Consider the following 19287-nt stretch of genomic DNA (forward strand, 5'->3'; position numbering starts at 1 on the left):
GGAGCGGCTGGTAGTTTCGAACCGCTGACCTTAAGGTTCGCAGCCCGATTCGTAACCACTACGCTACCAGAGCAGTCAGGCTTACAGCCTCCTAAACTGCGAGAGAAGAAAGTTCCGGTGTTAACACCTTTGTGTGTGACATTTCTGTGCATATCAGCTATGATACCCCCTCTCTGCCCACTGGGAAAACAAACTGCATAGTGTGTCCTGCTCCCGTCCCCACCCAGGGTGGCCAGATTTTCTGAGCTGCAGGTGACTTCTGGATTTACGGTCACTGACTGGAGCAGCGGTGCCTACAGGCTGCATCCTGCACACTATTCCAGAGACATATATAACCATTACTGGATGGAGTGGCCCCTGGAGGCTCACAAAGCTGCACAAACACTGGGGTTTATGGGTGGGGGCGTGCAGCCCTCTTGCCTGGAGATCTGTGCCTCTCTTCAGGCCAGGCCTGCTCTTTGAAGTCCATTAGGATCTGAGTGTGTGACTTTGCGTCCCAATATCTTTGGCCGTATTGTAGCTTGGCTGGCCTCGAGACCATGGCCTGCCCCAGCAGCGTGCTCCAGCCACTAACCCCCCCATGATGAAATGGGAGGATGGGGCCTTTCAAACCCCCAGGCTTGACTCGCCAGGGTCTGGAATGGGTAGAACAGCCCCACAGCAGGCCGCTTGCTGCCTGCCACTCCTCCTGGCCCCCACTCAGGCCCATGCTCCGTCTGCCCTAACCCTGCCACCAGGAAAGCGCCCAAACTCTAGCTGTGCTTATGAATCTGCCAGTGGACTGCCATGGTCAGCCACTCTGAGCACACTCTGGGGGCAGGAGCCATGTCAGAGCCCCTGCTGTTGAGCTCAGGGATGGCACATAGTAGGTATTCAACCAAGGCACGTCGAGCAAACACATGACCCCTGGCATGAATCTCAGGGATGGCACATAGTAGGTACTCAATCAAGGCATGTTGAGCGAATGCATGACCCCTGGCATGGAGTTCAGGGCTGACACAGTTGGTGCTGAACTCGAGTTGAGTGAATGCATGACCCACAGGGAACACAGGTGGTTGGAGTCCCAGGGGCCCCAGGTGGTAGACCACCCCCCACCACACACACACACACACACTCACCGCACAGCCGTCCACCAGGGCGCGGATATAAGGGTTATTGTCATAGGACATCTCTTCATCGTTGGAGCCCAGGAAGCGGATGGCCTTGTCATAGCTGCCCGTGGCGGCGTCCTGCCAAGCGACCGACTGGTAGCAGTTATAAGTGATGTTCTGCTGGGCGGAGGCACTCAATAGCCGCAGGAAGGTCATCTGTACCACGCCCACAGGGCTGCCCTCAGCGTCCACATAGGAAAGCTGCAGAGGGAAGAAGGTGGGGGACTCAGCAGAGAAGGACATGCCCAGCAACACAACCCACAGCCACAGTGGCTGGAAAAAGACCACCACCAACCAAGGTCCACATGCCCCGCGGCACCCAGGAACAAAGTGGCGGGAATTCCACTCACTCCTCTGCCTGGCTGGCTCGTCCTCCAGCTCAGCACATGTGCAGCCTCCTCCTGGGAGCCCACCCTGATTCCACCCCATCTGGTCACGCACTCCCATATCTGACTCTTTGGCCCATGGAGCCTGCCTGCCTCCCTTAGGCTCCTTGAAGCATGTGCACTCCCTACTAGGGGTGGTGCTTGCTCTGCCCAGGACTGGACCCACCACTCAGCAAGGGAGGTGGCCACAGTGGGAGGTGAGGAGATTACACATATGGACAGACCTCTAGGTCACCCGCTTATCCTGTGGCCCCATTTACTTTCCTAACCTTGGAAGTTCATAGGGTCAGGTGGCTGCCCATCTGGCCTGGACACCACAGACCTCTTCCCTTCTGTCCCTAGAAAGCATTGCTGGTCTCTAGCACCTGCCCTGCCCCCACTGCCTAATGACCTGACTGGCAATCCCCTCCCCTGGGGCCTGTGTGTGTTCAATGAACAATGCCCTCTTGTTGACCAGACAGGGTTTGTACAGCCTGGAGCCTTGGGTCTGGAGGTGGGTCTGGATTTCTTCCAGATGGGTGGATGGTGGGCAGATGGGGGTGTGGGGCGAGATGGAGGAGGTCTCATGCCCCGTCCACAGGCAGCATCCAGGGTCCAGGTGAGAAGCAGGGAGGGACTGACCCTAGCTACCCAGATTTTCAATGTAATGAGGCAATACTGAGAGGCACAGAGCCAAGCCTGGGGACTGCTCTTCCCCCAGGGGCAGGGAGGACACACCCCATCCCAAAGCTACCAGCAGACATCACACACTCCTGGGATCACGGCAAACCCTAGCATGTGAACTGGTGGAGGAAAAGTCAATACCAACCGGAATCCGGATCCTCCAGGCGCTCCTTCAGGGAGGAAGTGACTGACTCGGAGGGGGGCATGCACAGCGAGAGGCAGGGGCATGACACAGAAGGACCTGGAGCTGAGGGACCCAGGCAGGACCCAGGCAGGGCCCAGGCGGGAAGAGGACTGCATGGACCATGTCTGGACAGAGCCTCGGTGGGTAGGGGCCTTCCTCTGCCTCCTCTCCTATCATGAGTGTCCCCACCGTCTCCTGTGCAAGGGGGTGGGAACGGCCCACAGCCACCTCCGCAGAGGAGAAGGAGGCTAGTTTGGAGATGTGACTAGGCTCTCTCTGGTGGGAGAAGGCAGGGCCAAGTGTTAACTACACACACATACACTCACTGCCCACCACCATCCAACCGAGTCCAGCACAGTGGCCTTGTAGAACAGAGTAGAATTGCTCCTTAGGGGGTCTCAGATTGCAGATCTTGATGGAGCAGACAGCCTCATCTTTGTCCTATGGAGCGGCTGGTGGGTTTGAACTGCCAATCTTGTGGTTCATAGCCCAGTACTTAACCCACTGTGCCACCAGTGTTCCTTAACCACACAAAAATCAACTGCCACTGAGTTGACCCCCAACTCCTGGAGACAGAGTAGGACTGTGCTCCATAGGGTCTCCAGTGGTGGATTTGGGGGAAGTACATCTCCAGATCTTTCTCCCTACGTTCCTTCGGTGAGTCGTCGAGCAAGTTTGCTGAAAGCATCAACAGGGCTCCTTGTGTGGCTGGAGTAACCATGACGACCACAGAGAGGAACCTGCCACTTGCCCACAATGGGCAGCTCTCACCCTATCTACAACTCCTGCCCCCACCTGATCCCACCTGCCCAGGCCTTCCCCCAATAGGATGTCCACACCAGGTCATTCTGTGTCCAGTAGCTCTTTTCTGAATAGAGCACAACAAATGCAGAGGAGAGGAGACCCGCCAGGAGAAAGACAAGCAGGGCCTCTGAGGTCACACAAGGAAGGAAGAAGTGCCAAGTGGCCAGGTAGGCGGAGCCCTCACGGGGCTGGGGACAGGCTGCCATGGCCGGCCGGTCAGTGCAGAGGATGTGAAGTATCCCTTCAGCCATGAGGGGCCTCGGGTTAGGGGCGTCAGAGGTGTGAAGACAGATGCATGCTAGCTAGGGACCCCTGGGGCCTGGGGTGAAGCGCAGCCCCCAGGGAGCATGTAGAGGCTGGAGCTGCACCAGTAGATGCCGGACCAGGGGCTGGGGTGAGGTTGCGAGTCCAGGCGCCCACACACTGGCCTCTGAGTGAGAGAAGCCATCGTCCAGGGCCACTAGAGGCAGGGCGATAAGACAGGAGGAAGTGGAGCCTCGAAAGCCCAGCTGTGTTTCAGCAGTGTGGCATTTCCATGGCTGGAAGGGGAGCACAGAACACCACACTCCATCCAGGAAAGGGACCCAACTCCCAAGGTGTCCCTTCCATGGAGCAGAAGCAGCCACTGGCTTCCCATAGAATACCCCCAAACCTACTGTTCTGGAGTCAATTGTGATTCAGAGTGAGGACATGTAGGGTGTCTGAGACTGCCAGTCTGTGCGATGTAGACAGCCTCATCTTTCTCCCTCAGAGCAGCTGGTGGGTTTGAACTCCCAACCCTGTGGTTAGCAGACCAATGCTGAACCCACAGCGCCATCCATAAATTGAGTCAAACAAGTCTGACTGCTCTGGGTCCCAACACTGACCAGAAATATACCCCACCTGTCTCCTACATGGCTCTCCTGGCTTTTGAGACTCATTATGTAAGTATAGCTCCCAGGACTGGCTCAGGCTCAGAGGTTACGACTAAGCCATGACCAGGTTGGAACCAGGAACAGCAGCCCCATGGCCCCCAACAGCAGCAGGGGGGGTGAATATTCCATGTGGTCCAGCATCCACTGTACCTACCTGCCCACGAGGGGCAGGCACACCAGAGTCCCCCATCCCCGGTGTCTGATTTCCATTCTGGGGTGGCCTTCTGTAGCATGACACCCACCCCAGGCTGTGCTTCTTGATCCTTGGATATCAGCCCCAAATCCTAGAAGTAACCAGAACACTGCCCACTGGAGAGTTGAAATAACTCTCACTGGGGGCTGTGGGGACTGGAAGGCAGGAATGACTCAGCTCGCATCCGAGTCTCGCTGTGGTGTGATGGGCGTGAAGGAGCTCAGCCAAAGGGGCAAGAGCAGGTGTGGTGCACGGCCCCAAGTGCCATGCAGAGCCCAGCCAGGCTGAGCCGCAAGCAGGCAGCGCCCGGGCGGCACTTACCAAGGACCCACGCTTGTACTGACTATACCAGGTAGAGGGCTGCTCTTTGGGCCAGCGGGCCATTTTACTCTGCAAGATAGGAGACGGGCGGAGTTCAAGTGTCAACCGCCAAGAAGAGTGGGGTGTCTTACCAGTTTACCACGCTTGAATTCACTGAACCAGGAACCCGGGTTCTCTTTGGGCCAAGAAGTGATTCTGGCCTAAACATTGGGGGCGGGGGGGCAGGCAGAGAGGGAAAGAGACAGAGAAAAAGGAAAGGGTTAATGTTCCTGCCTTCAGCACTCCCTTCTCCTGTGCTCCACCTGCCTCCACCATTGAGGGGGAGGATGTGGAAGGACAGATAGATGAAGGCAGTTCCACCGGTGAGGACCTGAGGACCGTGAGGATGGAGATCCAGGGAGCAGGAGCTGGGTGGGGCAAGGCACTCAAGGCTTCAGCCTCCAGCAGGATCCCAAACTGCTCTCTCGGTTTCTGGTTCTCAGCCCCATTCTATCACAGAGCCCATCACAGAGCTGGGCGTTCAGGGCTAGCTCAGAAATGACTGTCGAGCGAGTGAGTGCAGGAAAGAGGGACTTCTTAAAGGCCGTGGTGATGGTGGGAAGAGCCACCCAGGGATTGTGGTGGGCAGGGCCAGGGCCAGGGCCCTGGGCTGCTGCGGAGATGCAGGAACACTGTGTGTGCACATGGGAGTGTACGAGTGTGAGCAAGTATGAGAGCATGTGTGTGTACACTGTGTGAGTGAGGGTACATGTGTGATTGTGTACTTGTGTGTGTTGAGAAAATGCATCTATTAGCGAGTGAGAGCTGTGTGTACATATGCGGTTATATGTGTCAGTGTGAGTGTTGAATGACTATATGTGTGTGCACATGCATGGCTGTGTCATGCACATGTGAGTACTGAGTGGTGTGTGTATGTGTGTGTTAAATGTATGCATGTGAGTGTGTGTGGGCATGGACTTGCATGATTGTGTGAGTGCATGTGCAGGGTGGGTATGTTACATGACTGTGCAAGCATGTCTGTGAGTGTGAGAGCTGTCAATGTATGTTCATGTGTGTGTGAGCATGTGTGTGAGACCTGTTATGTGTGTGCACAAACATGTGTATGAGCATGTGTGAGTGTGAGCCTGCATGTGGTGTTACATGTGTGTGTGTGAGCATGTGTGAGTTATGTGTGAGCCTACATGTGGTGTTACAAGTGTGTGTGAGTTGTGAGTGTGAGCCTGTGTGTGGTGTTACATGTGAGTGTGAGCATGTGATTGTGAGTTGTGTGAACCTGCGTGTGGAGTTACACGTGTATGTGTGTGTGTGTGAGCATGGGTATAAGTTTAAGAGCTGTGTAAGTGTATGTACATGAATGCATGTGGGTGTGAATGAGCTCTTGTGTGTGGTGGTGGGCTGTGGTCTTCAGGGCTGAGGACAGGAAGCAGGGGGTCCTCCTGACAAGCCACCAGCAGCCCCTATAGGCCAGGGAACAAGAGTTCCTCTCTGACTTTTGGTAGGGGGCCTTTTCTGTGTGGGGGTGGGGGTGATTTCTGCAGAGGCTGAGCCCAGACAGTGCAGCACAGATGAGCCGTGGATGGACAAATGATGGGGGGATGGAGAGTGCGCAGGTGACTGGCTGAGTGGGTGGGCAAGCGATAGATTGGTGGGTACCTGTGTAAGTGAGTGAGTGGGCAGACAGGCTGGTGGTCCCTTTAGGAAGAAGGCCCCACTGCTGGCTGCCCATGGATGTACCTGGGCAGGTGCAGAGAGGTGAAAGACCCACAGGGCCACTGTCCCCACCATCACCAACCCAGGTCCACAAGGCCCCACCTGAATCCTCCTCTACAAAAGCAAGTCAAGAACCCTTGTCCGAGGCTCCCAGGCCTCCTCCTTCACGCTGGCTATGAGTTAGCCGAGGGGACCTGTCAGAGGACAGGGAAGGGGCAGTCTGCCTTCATCCAGCCTGTGACTCTGCCATCTGTCAACACTGTCCCAAGCCTGCCCACAGACAGAGCCAAGCCTGGGTGGGTAGAGATGGGTCTACGGTGTGGCTGTGTCATGCCTGTGGGCTCAAGTTCGATCCACCTCAGTGGCTCTGAGGGACACCTCATCCAGCAGTGGTGAAGGGACAGTGAGGACCATGGGGTCTCACAGTGTCTCAGAACCCTCAGTGGCCTCTGTGCTGTGGGGCCCGTGGAGAACTTCACCCTGGCCCTCGGGTAGGAGGAAGAAAATGAGAGCCCAGATGAGGGTCCCTGGGCTCTCCCTGGCCTCATTTAGCCTTTGCAAGTCTGTTCTAAGAACGCAGCTCCTTGTGGATCTGAAATCTTGAATTTGTGACTCAGGCCCAGACATCTTCCAGTCAGCATGAGAGGAGCGAACATTCAGGCTGGACACAGTGAATGCCACGGTGGACGTCTGGGTCACCTTCTCAGTCAGTGGCAGGGCCCCAACCCACCAAAGCCAGACCCTAACTCCTCGTGTGTCTCAGCCATGTGTCTAGAGACGGCAAGGCCTGAGGTGAGAGGACAGATGGGTAACATCTGGGTCTGGAGACCCTCCATCATCCGAGTCAGTATTCCGGATTCCAACACTAGCAGAACCCCCATGTGTGGGCCAGGCACCAGGCCATTTTTCCAGAAAGCGTCTCAATGAGGCACATTTTATACCTGGTTCCTGACTTCATCACCAAAGACATGATCCTGAGGAAGCCCCCCATGTCTCTCCAGACCCCTTCAGTGAGGGAAACGTCACTCTGTGAGAGATGGGTGATAGACACTCACCACACCACGGTGGTACCGGTCCTGCAGCCCTGAGGTGAGCCCCATGCCTGCCTGGCTGGGCCTCCGCTCTGCACACGAGGGCCAGCTGAACTAGGAGACTCTGGCCAGATGGTCATGACACACATCCTCCCTCATCTACCCACACAATCGGACACACACCAACAACCACACCACACAATCACTCACACACGCCCATGTACACATCTGTCTATAACCCACTCCCCCACACACAATTGCTCACACACACAACCGCTCACGCACACACAACTGCTCACGCACACACAACTGCTCACGCACACACAACTGCTCACGCACACACAACCACTCATCCCCCCAACAGCCCCCCCACACTCGCACATCTGTTGATACTCCCATTCCCACCACATACCCAGACACACAGACCCGCTAACTGTCCCCTTGCACCACCTGTCCACACACACCTGTCCTCCCAGGTGAGGTCCTAGACTCTCAGTGGATCAGGCCCTTCTCCACTGTCCACACCACACTGACTTGTGCTTGGTACCGTGCGGTTGATTCTGACTCACAGCGCCACAGGGCTGCAGGCTGCCATTCTTACCAGGCAGATCCCAAATCCCCGATCTGCCTCCCCCAGAGACCACCGCGTTTCCCGTTAGCAGCCGGGGGCACTAACAGTGGTGCTTCCAAGTCCCCTGAGCAGACCTGAGGGAGCCAGAAGCAAATCCCACAGAGTCAGGTTCTTACTCCGATGGAAGCAATGTGGCGTCCTCTAGAGGTCTCCGGGACACACTGCACTGCCCCAAAAGTCCTGCAGGGGGTGCTAGAACGACCTCAGGCGAGATCCTTCTCAGAGGACTTTACTGACCACAGGAATGGCCAGTGGACAGCCCAGCAGAGTGGGGTGTCATCGTTTCCGTCACCCCAGGCTCCACTATACCCTTTCATTGCTAAAATGTCTTCTTCCAGCAGCCTCATGACTACTTCTGGAAGAAAAATCTTCGTTAGGAAACAGACCGGCTGCTAGCTCTCATTGGAAAGCTGGCTGGTGTGACACATGGGAATCCCTGTTGTCCAGGGGACTGAGACCAGGTACTCACCCCCTCCGACTTCTTGTCAGGGAAGACACACGTGGCTCCGCCAGCTGTAAAGTTACAGTAGACTTTGAAGGAGTCCCTGGAGCACCCTTGGTTGGGGTCCACCCAGTATTCACCTGGTGGGGAGATGGGGGAGACAGGAGATCTGTGAGAGCTGGTTCCATGACAGACGCGTCCAGATGCATAGCCGTATGTTGGCTCAGCTGGAAGAATACAGGGCAGGACCACAGCACCACCTCCAGAGCTTTCTGGGGTTCATTTATTGCATTTTGCTTTTCCTGCTGGACCCAGAAAGATTTATGCCCAAGAAGAGCTGGGGGGGGGGGAGACAGGAAGCACATGGGTCCGTGGGCTGGTGAGCAGGACAGGACAGGATGGGGCACTCCCCACTTGATGGGTGAACAAAAATGCAGAGACACTCTGGAGTGAGCTCTGAAAATCCCCACCCTGGGGAGCAGTCAACTGGAACCCCCAGCCCTCCAATATTGCAGCAGAATGAAGAAATATTCAAGGCTGCCAGAATGGATAGGAGACACAAACACGGTTTGATTTTTCAGTGTGTCGCCAGACTTGATTTAGACATGGTGAAGATGAGCTCTTCTAGGGTACCCCAGGCTCTTTTTTCTCAAGTGCAACATCTACTACCATACGGACATGGATACTGATCGTAACAACAGTAATTTGTTGGTTGCCATCATGAATTCAATTCAAGTCAATTCCGACTCATGTGCAGAGTACAACTGTGATTTCAGATCAGGTCTGTCTGCCAAGGTGCCTCTGCGTGGGTTCAAACCACCAACCTTTGAGCTGGTAGGCAGGTGCTTAATCGTTTGTGTCCCCTCAAGACTTAGTTTTGTTTATTATTGTTGCTAAGTGCCTTTGAGGCGGTTCAGACTCATGGTGACCCTGTGTAGAGTTCCTGAGAAGCGGCTGGTGGGTTTGAACCACCGATCTTGTGGTCCACTCATTACCCTGCAGCGCCACACCAGGACTCTGCTTATAGATAGTAATACGGACAGCTACAGCAATGGGAATAAGCACACTAGCCGTACCAGCATTCCACACCACACCAGTGTCTCCTGCATGTCTCATTTGACACATGTGATCTAACAGGTGGACACTCCCATTCCCATTCTAGAGATTAAGACCCAGGGGCTCAGGGTGAGACAGGGTACCCTGCTAGAAATGCCTCAGATGGGATGAGAACCCAGGCCGTCCAACTTCATGCCTCAACCTTTTAAACAGCAGACTTCAGCAAGCAGCTCATGTGACTGGGAGACGAGCCCATAGAGTAAAGGGGAAAACCCTTCAGCACCACACTCCACAAATGGGGAAGCTGAGGCTGAGGCAATTGCTCAGACTGCTTGACCCCAAGTCCTGTGTCCTCCCACCAAGGTTCAGCTGCACTTTCCTCACCTGGACCTGGAGCCTGGGGCACCCAGAAGGGAACTGGTCCCTATACCCACAGACCCTGCTCCACATGCAGGCTCTGTCCCCATCTGTCAGGCCCTGTTTCCACGCAGGCCCCAATTAACCAGACCCCATCCCATGCACTCAGGCCCCTTCCTCATCTGGAGGGCTCCTACATTGCCAAGCCAAGACCTAGACCCTTTCCCACAACCCAGATCCCCAGGATCCCAAGGTCTCACCCCAGGGTCCCAAATCCAACCCCGACATCCAAGCTCTGCTCCCACACCTGGGACCCACCCCAGCAGGCTCAGCCCTGGTCCCGTCCCACAACCCAGACCCTGCCCCACACTCAAATCCCACCCCATCGCCCAGACCACGCCCCACACCAAAGCCCCGCCCCACAACCCAGACCACGCCCCACGCCAGGCCCCGCCCTAGCAGGCTCAGCCCTGGCCTGGCCCCTACCGTCGGGGAAGTCAGGGTGGCAGAGCTGCAGGTCCTTGCAGGTGCGGGCGGGGTTCTCCTGGGTGCCCAATGGTCGCTTCATCTGCTCAATCTCCAGCTTCAGGGAGTTGAGTGAACCGAAGATCTCCTCCATCCCGTCAGCGTAGTCCATGTAGTTCTCGCCGTTCCCTTCGTCCAGCAGCTGGCTGGCATCGATGTTCCGCCGCATTCTGGAAGCCTGGATTGGCAGGGGCTGGATGACCTCGCCCGGGGGACCCTGGAGGGTGAGATGGATGATGGGTGGGCAGTCGGGGAGGCTCTTCTTCGGCAGCCAGTCTGCGAGGCACCTTTTCTCCCCTTTTCCTGCCCTGGGGTGAACCCCCAAGATTCAGGGTGAGGTCTGGTGATTCACAGCCAAAGGGGGCTGGTGGGGGAATACCCGAATTGTAATCACATTCTAGTGCACACCTGAGCTATCTTACACCTGAGAACATCCCAACACTCACCACACACAACACACGGCACACATATACCACATAGTCACACTGTGCACACAGCACGGTGTACACACACACCACAGTCACACCACACACAGCACACACATACCACACAGTCACACCATACACACAGCACACTGCACACACACACTACAGTCATATCACACACAACACACGGCACACACATACCACACGGTCACACCGTACACACAACATGCTGCACACACACATACCAGTCACACTGTACACACAACAAAATCACACCACACATCCAAAACATGGCACACACATACCACACAGTCACACCGTACACACAGCACACTGCACACACACACCACAGTCATACCACACACAACACATGGCACACACATACCACACGGTCACACCGTACACACAACATGCTGCACGCACACACCAGTCACACTGTACACACAACACACTGTACACACACAACACAGTCACACCACATGCCCCCCAAAACGGCACATACATACCATACAGTCACACCGTACACACAGCACACTGCACACACACACTACAGCCATACCACACACAACACACAACACACATATACCACAGTCACACCGTACACACAACACACTGTACATATACCACACAGTCACACTGCACACACACACACACACACAGATGTACACAACATAATACACACACATATGAAACACTCATACCCGCATGTAAACCTGCACGTTCATGCAGGTACACTCACACCACACACACACACACGACAGAGCATACTCACACACATGCACACTGCACTCACATGTAATCACAGCACATGCAGCACACGAGTGTACACATACATACCATACTCTCACAGGTACATGTACACACAGCACACTTGTACACGTGCTCTCATACAAGTACACATACACTGTAAACTCAAACACACGGTACACACACATACGTACATTCTCAGCTCCAAGACCACTTACCGGCAGGCCAGGGGGCCCTGGCTGTCCTGCCTCACCCTTGGGCCCAGTGGGACCCTGGAGGAAAGAAGAGAGAACAAGTCCCCTTGAGCTCTAGACTGGCCTCAGGTGACACAGGGCCAAGAAGGGCAGAGGGACAGGTTTACAAGGGGTGGACACCGGGCCTCCAGGCAGGCAGTCCCCTGGATGGGTCCTTTTCAGGCAGTGGGCAGACAGCCCATGCTCGGCTATGAAGTCTGTACTGGGGAGAGAACCCGAGGGATGGGTCACAGGAGGACACCCTCTCCCCATCTCCCATGGAATCCAGGATGCAGCCACTTACTGAGGAGCCTTTGGTGCCTTTGGGACCAGGAGGACCCTGTGAGTGTGGAAGGTAGAGTGTCAGGAGCTGGCAGTGCCCTCGCCAGCCTGCCCTCTGCATGCAGGTGCCAGACAGGGAGAGGGAGCACTGGGCACCCACATCTTCCCTGCCAGTGGTGCTGAGTTAGAAGTAAAGGGGCACCCTGGATTCAGGGCCCAGACATAACCCCTCTGGGAGGGCCTAGAGGGCCATGGGAATCTCAAGTCCTGGGTTTGGCAGTAATGGCTGGGGGCCCGAGCTGAGGGGGGCCTGCCCTCACCTCCTCCCTAGGCCTGACTGCTGAGCGTGGAGCAGTCATGCCCTGATGGGGGGAGAGTTGGAGCACCCCACTCTCCCTAGACTTCTGTAAATGCCTATGAACGATTATCTTAACATCTAAGATTTTCCTAAAAGACAGAGACTCCCCGTCTTTTGTACCCCACAAACCACACGCCCTTGCTGTCATGAATCAGAACCCCAACTTTGGGTTAATCATGAGTGAATCTACCCTAGGTGCCCCAATGATGGCTAATCCCTGTAACTTCCTGTCACATCCTATCGTGCAAAAAGACTGGGGCCCCTCCCAGATACGCAGATACACACCGGTAAGCCAGGGGGTCCTGGAGGGCCAAGCGGGCCAGAAGGACCGGTAATACCCTAGAAAGGAGAAGACACAGGGTTAGTGTCACGTGATGAAGGGGTGATAGGAATTGCACACTCCGTCCACCTGACCAATTCCCTCCAGGGCCAACGGCTCCAGCACTAGCGACTGTCACCTGTCCTTGTGGGGCCTGTGCCAGCCTGAAGTCCTGCCACAAAGCTGTCCCCCGCCCGGCTGGAGGAACTCTCCAACATCTACAGGACCATTGGAGATGACTTGGAGATATGACGTCACTGTTGCCATTGTAATTGGACAAACTGAGCTTATACTACCTCGACCCCCTCCTCTCCCCCGCTGGTGTGTCCTCTGTCCCTCGGCTTTTTTCAAGGTGCTGAGCTTTCCCTGTCCCCAAACCCTTGCCGACCCCTGTCCTCAGCAGTTTCTAAACATGCGTCAGCAGTCTGGTCACTACCAGAATCTGCCTGCACACTGGGCCCCTCATGGATAGCCAAGCCAAGCCTAGAGGGTTCAGATCGAAGATGGCGTGTGTTTCCCACGCGGCACTGAGCATGCCAAAGCCCCCACACAGCCTGCACGCCCATCACTGACTCCCACCTTAGTTCCACATCCAACACTGAGTCCTTCATCAAACCTCGTCTAGCACCGAGTCCCACCTTAACTCTTGACCCTGTGTCCAGCTCTGAGACCCACCTGGACCCTGCCTCTAGCACTGGCTTTCCCTAAGGATCCCAGCTACAAGCAAGGACAGAGGTCGAACAGACACCAAACTTCATGTCGGTTGAAAGTGCTCTCCTTCTCGAATGGTATTTGGGTTTTTGATCACTTAAAACGTTCATAGATTCACAGGACCATATCTTCAAAAGAAGCTCTCACATACCTGTTCTCCCTTGGGGCCGGATGAGCCCTGAGGGCCAGGGAGACCACGGTCACCCTTCTCCCCCTGTTCACCCGGAGGTCCAATGAGTCCGATCAGGCCTGGGTGACCCTACAGATGACAAAGGTGAAAGGGAACAGTGATGGCAATGTCTCAAATCCAGTCACCAATAAACCCAACCCATTCAATAGTCAAGTCAGTTCTGGCTCATGGTGGTCCATGTGTCACCCAGAAGAGTTGCTCCAGAGACTTTTCTTGGAGAGTGGTCTGCCTCCATGGAAACCCTAGGAACAGACCTACTTGGTCCTAGAGGCTTGCTCTGAGTTGCAGTGGTCTTTACTGAAGGGGGACCTGGTGATGCAGTGGTAAAAGCACTTAGCTATGAACCAAAAGGTTGGTATTTCCAACCGGGTGGTTTGAACCCACCAGCCACTCTGCCAGCCAAGGACAGGGCAGCCTGCTTGTATCGAGAGTCACAGCCTCAGAAACCCGGCCGGGTCGCTCGACTCTGTCCTATGAAGTCTTCAGCACTTAGAATCCACTTAATGGTAATGAAGTTTTGGTTTGGGGGGAGAATCTTTTGGAAGTAGATCATCCAGCCATCCTTCCATGGTGCTTCTGGGTGGATTCAAACTGCCAACCATTAGGATCATTCTGTGTTTGAGTGCCGTCGAGTCGGTTCTGACCCATGGTGGCCCTGTATAGGGTTTTCAAGGAGCGACTGATGAGCTTGAACTGCCGACCTTGTGCTTCAAAGGACTTTGCAGTCCAGTGCATTAACTCACAGCACCACACCAATCAGATGCAAACTGTTTGCTCCGCCCAAGGACTTTACGTTTCACCATAGGAGCCAATTAGAAATGACAATCATGAGTCACCACAGGCCATTGGTCAGCTCACTGAGGCAATGAGACAGCAGGCATGACTTGCCCGTAGGTGGTTAAAACTATACCTACTGAAACAGGAAGGGGGGCAGACACAGAAACACAGAAAATGATCAAAGGAAACCTCATTTCCATGGTGAGTGCGTATGTCCCATTATAAGAATCAAAAACAACATCCATGTACGGCCATGGAGAGAAAGTTGCAGAGAACTATAGATACAAGGAGCTCCAGTGGCACTGTGAGTTAAGCGCTGGGATGCTAACAATAAGGCCAGCAGTTCAAACCCACCAGCCGCTCTGCAGGAAGACGATGAGGCTGTCTGCTCCCATAAAGATTTACAGTCTTGGAAAACCTCTATAGAGTATCTGTGAATCAGAATCAACTCGAAGCCACGGGTTACTAGAGATGCAAGGATTCATTTTTCATGTTTGTTTGTTTTAAAGGCTATCCTCTACAATTGCCTATATATGCTTGTTTGTTTAATATGAGCCAATAGAAAACTCTGGAAGAATTCTTCTAGTTTACTCGGGGGGCTGGGTGGGATAGTGGAAATGGAAAATGCAAAGTTGTTTGTTGCTTCTTTATGTACAAATTTAACTGATGGTTTGGTTTGTGAGGAGGTTTGACATTTCTAAGTAATCCAATGTGAGAGGAAAATAATCATCACCGACATTTTTAAGAAATGGGGGAGATCTGCCCCTGCCATAAGCACCCCGTACACGTCCTTCAGGAAGCAGATGCTCCTTGGATCCTGACGCCTTGGCCTGAGCTGTTTTTGGCAGGATGTGAAATGTTCTACGTGGATTCCATGCGGGCCTCATGAATCTTCAGAAGGCTCCCTGGCTGAGCCTCAAAATCAATCTGGATATGTCTCCTAGTTTTGCCCTCTTAGAATGCCCATGACAAATGTGGGGGACAAGTTACTATCTGGCTGAACTGGAAACCAAGGCTGTTGTGGGTCCAGTTAGTACCTCATGGGCACCTGTAGGGTCTTCTTACCTTCTCACCTTTGGGACCTGAGTCTCCTTTGAGGCCGGGGAGTCCAGGGGGGCCCTGCAGGAGATGGCAGAGGGGTCATCCTCCTCATCCCGGGGTTCCTAGGATGCACACCACCTTCTCCCACCACTGCCGTGACTTACCATGGGTCCAGGGGGACCATCTGGGCCTGGGGATCCGGGTAGACCTTGTTCACCCTGAAACACAGTCGGCCTTCCATGTGAGCCACATCCGACCTGGACCCATACCCAATCCTTTCCCTCACAGACCCCCTGCCCCACCCAAGCAGCACCACTCACCACAGGCCCTGGGATCCCTCGCAGCCCATCGGGCCCAGGCTTCCCTGGTGCCCCCTGGGGGCCGATGGGGCCAGTCTTCCCAGGAGGGCCTTCCAAACCAGCTTCTCCCTAGAGTGGAAAGAGGACAGGGAGGTGGCATTAAAGGGCCTAGGGTATCTGTCACATCAGCCTACTGCTCCCAAACTCCAGGTGTCTTTGAGGGAACCCTGAGTCCCCCAGGCATGCAGGGGCACCCTGAATTCTCCACCCTCCTTGAGGAAGCTCTGAGGGCCAATTCCCACCCCCCTCAGTTCCTCAACCATCTGGACACTCAGTATCCCAATGGTCATGGCAACCTCCACCACAGATGGTGGACATGGTGGTCACAGCAGCGTGGCCACCACCCCGGTGGACACGGACACTGGGCCTGGGCCTGTTCAATTCCTGCTGGGCTGAATCCACAGCACCGCCCCACAGACCCAGGGCCCTGGGTTCCTTCTCTCTCCCAGCCCTGGAGCCTCCCTCTGTGCAGATCCTCCCCTTGCAGGATGTCCGGCTGGGAAGCACCTCCTTACCTTGGCTCCTTTCTCCCCCTGTCTGCCTTCAGGCCCTGCAGGACCGGGGGGACCCTGGAACAAACAAGAGAGCCCCACATGATGAGCTGGCTTTCAGACACACCTGGTGAGCTCAGTGTCTGACAAGGGAGGGTGGGAGAGTGGGGTCCTCATGACTCCAGAGTCAAATCAGGTGCCTGGGCCATTTGGGCAACTTTCCTTAACCCTGAACCTGGGGCACTTGTCCAAGTCCATGCCAGGCAATGTAGCCTATCAGAACCCACTAAAAGGCTGCAGTGGTCAGCCTGTGGGGCAACACCTGTTCAGAAAGCCCTGCAGTGGGGAAAGGGTCCTGCTCGGCGGGTGCATCTCCCCATCCCCCCACCCCCACCCCAGGACATCATGAAAGAAGCCAATCCAATGTCATGGAGGGAGACAGTGTATAAGATAGGCTCACACTCAGCATGTTCCTGTGAGTGCTGTCGAGAGCCCGTGGGGTCCACACACGGGGTTGGGGAGGAGGGCACTCCCAGGCAATGATGTGCTTATACTTACCCTTTTTCCTGGAGGCCCTGATGGACCTGGCTCACCAGTGGGACCTGGGGATCCCTGGCATTGGAGAAAGAATACAGGATAGTTAGAATCCGAGCTGTGTGCAGACCTTTGCTGGTATGAGTGTACTGCATTTCCTCACATAACACACCCATAGAACCAGATCATGTGTATATAACATTCACAGCTCACATAGGAAACTATCACATGTGGTGATGAGGGGGCACGATGTGCATACAAATGGAATATGCATGTTATTTGCATAAAAGTGCATATATTTTTCTTCTAGAAGAGGGTCCACAGCTCCCAACAGACTCTCAGAAGCAATTTATGACCCCCAGCTTGGTTAAGAATCAATACTTTGAAAAATGTGAAACAAAACTCAAAATCATGAAAAAAAAAAAAAAGACTAGGCTTATTGGTCAGAGAGAAACTGGTAGAACCCCAAAAACTATGGTCCTTAGCCCCCGTCAGGTCTGGAACCAGCTGCCCCCCCATGGCTCAGTTTTCAGTCAAACAACAGACAGGTCTCTAAGGGGATCAATAACACTCGGGGGTGCGCACCCCTTGGAACCAGGGACTGTGGGAGATGAAGTGGACAGCACCATCCCGAGGACCAAGTGCAGAAAGGTTGGGAAAGGAGGAGGCTGGGAAACAGGAAAGCCAGGGAGGATGTGGCCTGAGTGATGTTACCTTCCGGGGACTGCAGTCAATAGTATGAAACAATGAAACTTCACCCAATTCACAATTAAAAGTGTCCATTAAATTTTTAAATAAAAAGAATCAATGTTATCAGGCAGCTGAGCATGTGTCTTTCTCAGAAATGAACACCGTATGCCATCAAGTCCGAGAGCACATGCTGCCGTCACCCACCGAGCACCTGCCCCAGAATGCCCAGGTAGCCCCCATCCTGACAGACCCACCGTTTGCCCCGGTTCACCGTCATCTCCTTTGTCCCCAGGTGGACCATCTTGACCCTGTGGAAACAAGACCAGACTCCTTTCTGCCACCTGAATGCACACACCAATAGCTAACACAGGGCCTATCCCTTCCCCAAACCCAAACGTATCTGGATCCCAGTGTGCTCAGAGGGGATAGTGTTTAATCCCCAAATTATCAACACCTCTGGGGAGACTGCTGTGGCCCCAAGACGCACTTGTGACTCACCAAAGAGAAGGACCAGAAAGAAACCTACACGGGGCTGGCAAAGGGGCAGGTCTTGCTCTGAGATACATACCGCGGGGCCCGGCTCTCCGGGGGGACCAGGATCTCCAGGGAAGCCCACGGGTCCCTGGAAAGGAGAGAAAGGGGTCACACAAGGCCAGGAGCAATCTGATCAAGAAGACAGCTACTCTGTCCCATCTAGCTTCTAGAATGTTCTAACCATCACCTCCAGAGAAGGTCCCTGCCTGGACAAGACCTCTCCTCACACTCACAGGAAGACTGACAGACTGGTAAGCTGGGGATCACTGTTGCTTTCCAGGGACCTGCCCACATCCACTTTTCTAGGAGCCCCAGTCTAAGGCCAGACCCTTGTGAGCACAGAGCCCTTCCTAATGCAGACCAGGGTGGGCCAGAGGAGGGGCGGCTGTGGGGGACTGGTGGTCTTCACGTGGCCCATCTCAGATACATCCTCAAAGATGAGGCATTCTCCAAGAAAGGACTCTCTCCAGCCACCTTCTCTGACCACATCTCCTCTTTCGTGTCTGATAGTTTTGGTTCAATAGCTGGTTTGGAAAGTTCTAGATGTTAGGAAAGTTATTCTGAGACAGGTAGTGGCCACAGATCTTTCTCAGTGCTCAACTTCTCAGGCTGACCAAGGGTGCAGGGCCCAGCACCTGGATTCATGGGGCCACTCACCGGGCTGCCCTTGGGGCCGTCATCTCCGGGAGGGCCTTTGGGTCCAGGGGGTCCAGCAGCACCAGAAGGACCCGACTCGCCCTTCTCCCCTCTCTCCCCTTTGGGGCCCTGGAGGGAAGAAGTATCCGTGTTACGCAAAGCAGACCTCATAGTGGCCAAGGGGTGCCTCCCCCACTTCGCACACGACATCCACTTAGGCTGGTGGGTACTGGCCAGGACTGACCGCTGCTCCATCCCCCCATGGTCCTTAGCAGTGACCTCTGAGGGTTTGCCTCCGTTTGCCCCCACAAGGCTGGGCTGGTGTTCTGGGCACCGAAGGCCAGGACTCAGCTTGTGCAGAGGAGGGTCTCAGCCCTGGATTCAAACAGGCTGCAGGACCCCCACCTAAACCCAAGACCTGTGGTTTGGGGGCAGAAAGAGAAGCCAGAGACCAAGAGGCCTTAGTCCCCCAGTCTGGGAACCTCCCTCAGAATGGGCATCTGTCTGACCAACTAGCTGGTTGGTGGAGGGAGGAGCATCCACCCCCACCCCTAGCCACCTTCCCCCGGTAAGTGGACAAAGGCAGGAAACA

General features: G+C 54.8%; 1 protein-coding gene across 2 annotated transcripts in view; it reads right to left on the reverse strand.

The window, feature by feature from the left end:
* The window catches only part of COL5A1 (collagen, type V, alpha 1), a 170618-nt gene that overhangs the window by 4874 nt on the left and 146457 nt on the right, over positions 1 to 19287 (reverse strand). Inside the window, exons 50-65 of one of the 2 annotated variants that reach the window (XM_006863708.1) lie at positions 18717 to 18824; positions 18094 to 18147; positions 17780 to 17833; positions 16860 to 16913; positions 16326 to 16379; positions 15772 to 15879; positions 15616 to 15669; positions 15476 to 15529; positions 13595 to 13702; positions 12699 to 12752; positions 12078 to 12113; positions 11759 to 11812; positions 10330 to 10585; positions 8458 to 8570; positions 4748 to 4816; positions 1119 to 1352 (exon numbers count right to left, since the gene is read on the reverse strand). In XM_006863708.1, the coding sequence (XP_006863770.1) occupies positions 1119 to 1352; positions 4748 to 4816; positions 8458 to 8570; positions 10330 to 10585; positions 11759 to 11812; positions 12078 to 12113; positions 12699 to 12752; positions 13595 to 13702; positions 15476 to 15529; positions 15616 to 15669; positions 15772 to 15879; positions 16326 to 16379; positions 16860 to 16913; positions 17780 to 17833; positions 18094 to 18147; positions 18717 to 18824 (1464 nt within the window). Of the gene's footprint in view, positions 1 to 1118; positions 1353 to 4616; positions 4686 to 4747; positions 4817 to 8457; positions 8571 to 10329; positions 10586 to 11758; positions 11813 to 12077; positions 12114 to 12698; positions 12753 to 13594; positions 13703 to 15475; positions 15530 to 15615; positions 15670 to 15771; positions 15880 to 16325; positions 16380 to 16859; positions 16914 to 17779; positions 17834 to 18093; positions 18148 to 18716; positions 18825 to 19287 lie in introns of both variants that reach the window. The other variant, XM_006863709.1, reaches the window with a different exon arrangement.

Source organism: Chrysochloris asiatica, unplaced genomic scaffold (assembly GCF_000296735.1).
Source record: "Chrysochloris asiatica unplaced genomic scaffold, ChrAsi1.0 scaffold00056, whole genome shotgun sequence".
In the NCBI taxonomy this organism is placed as follows: Eukaryota; Metazoa; Chordata; class Mammalia; order Afrosoricida; family Chrysochloridae; genus Chrysochloris; species Chrysochloris asiatica.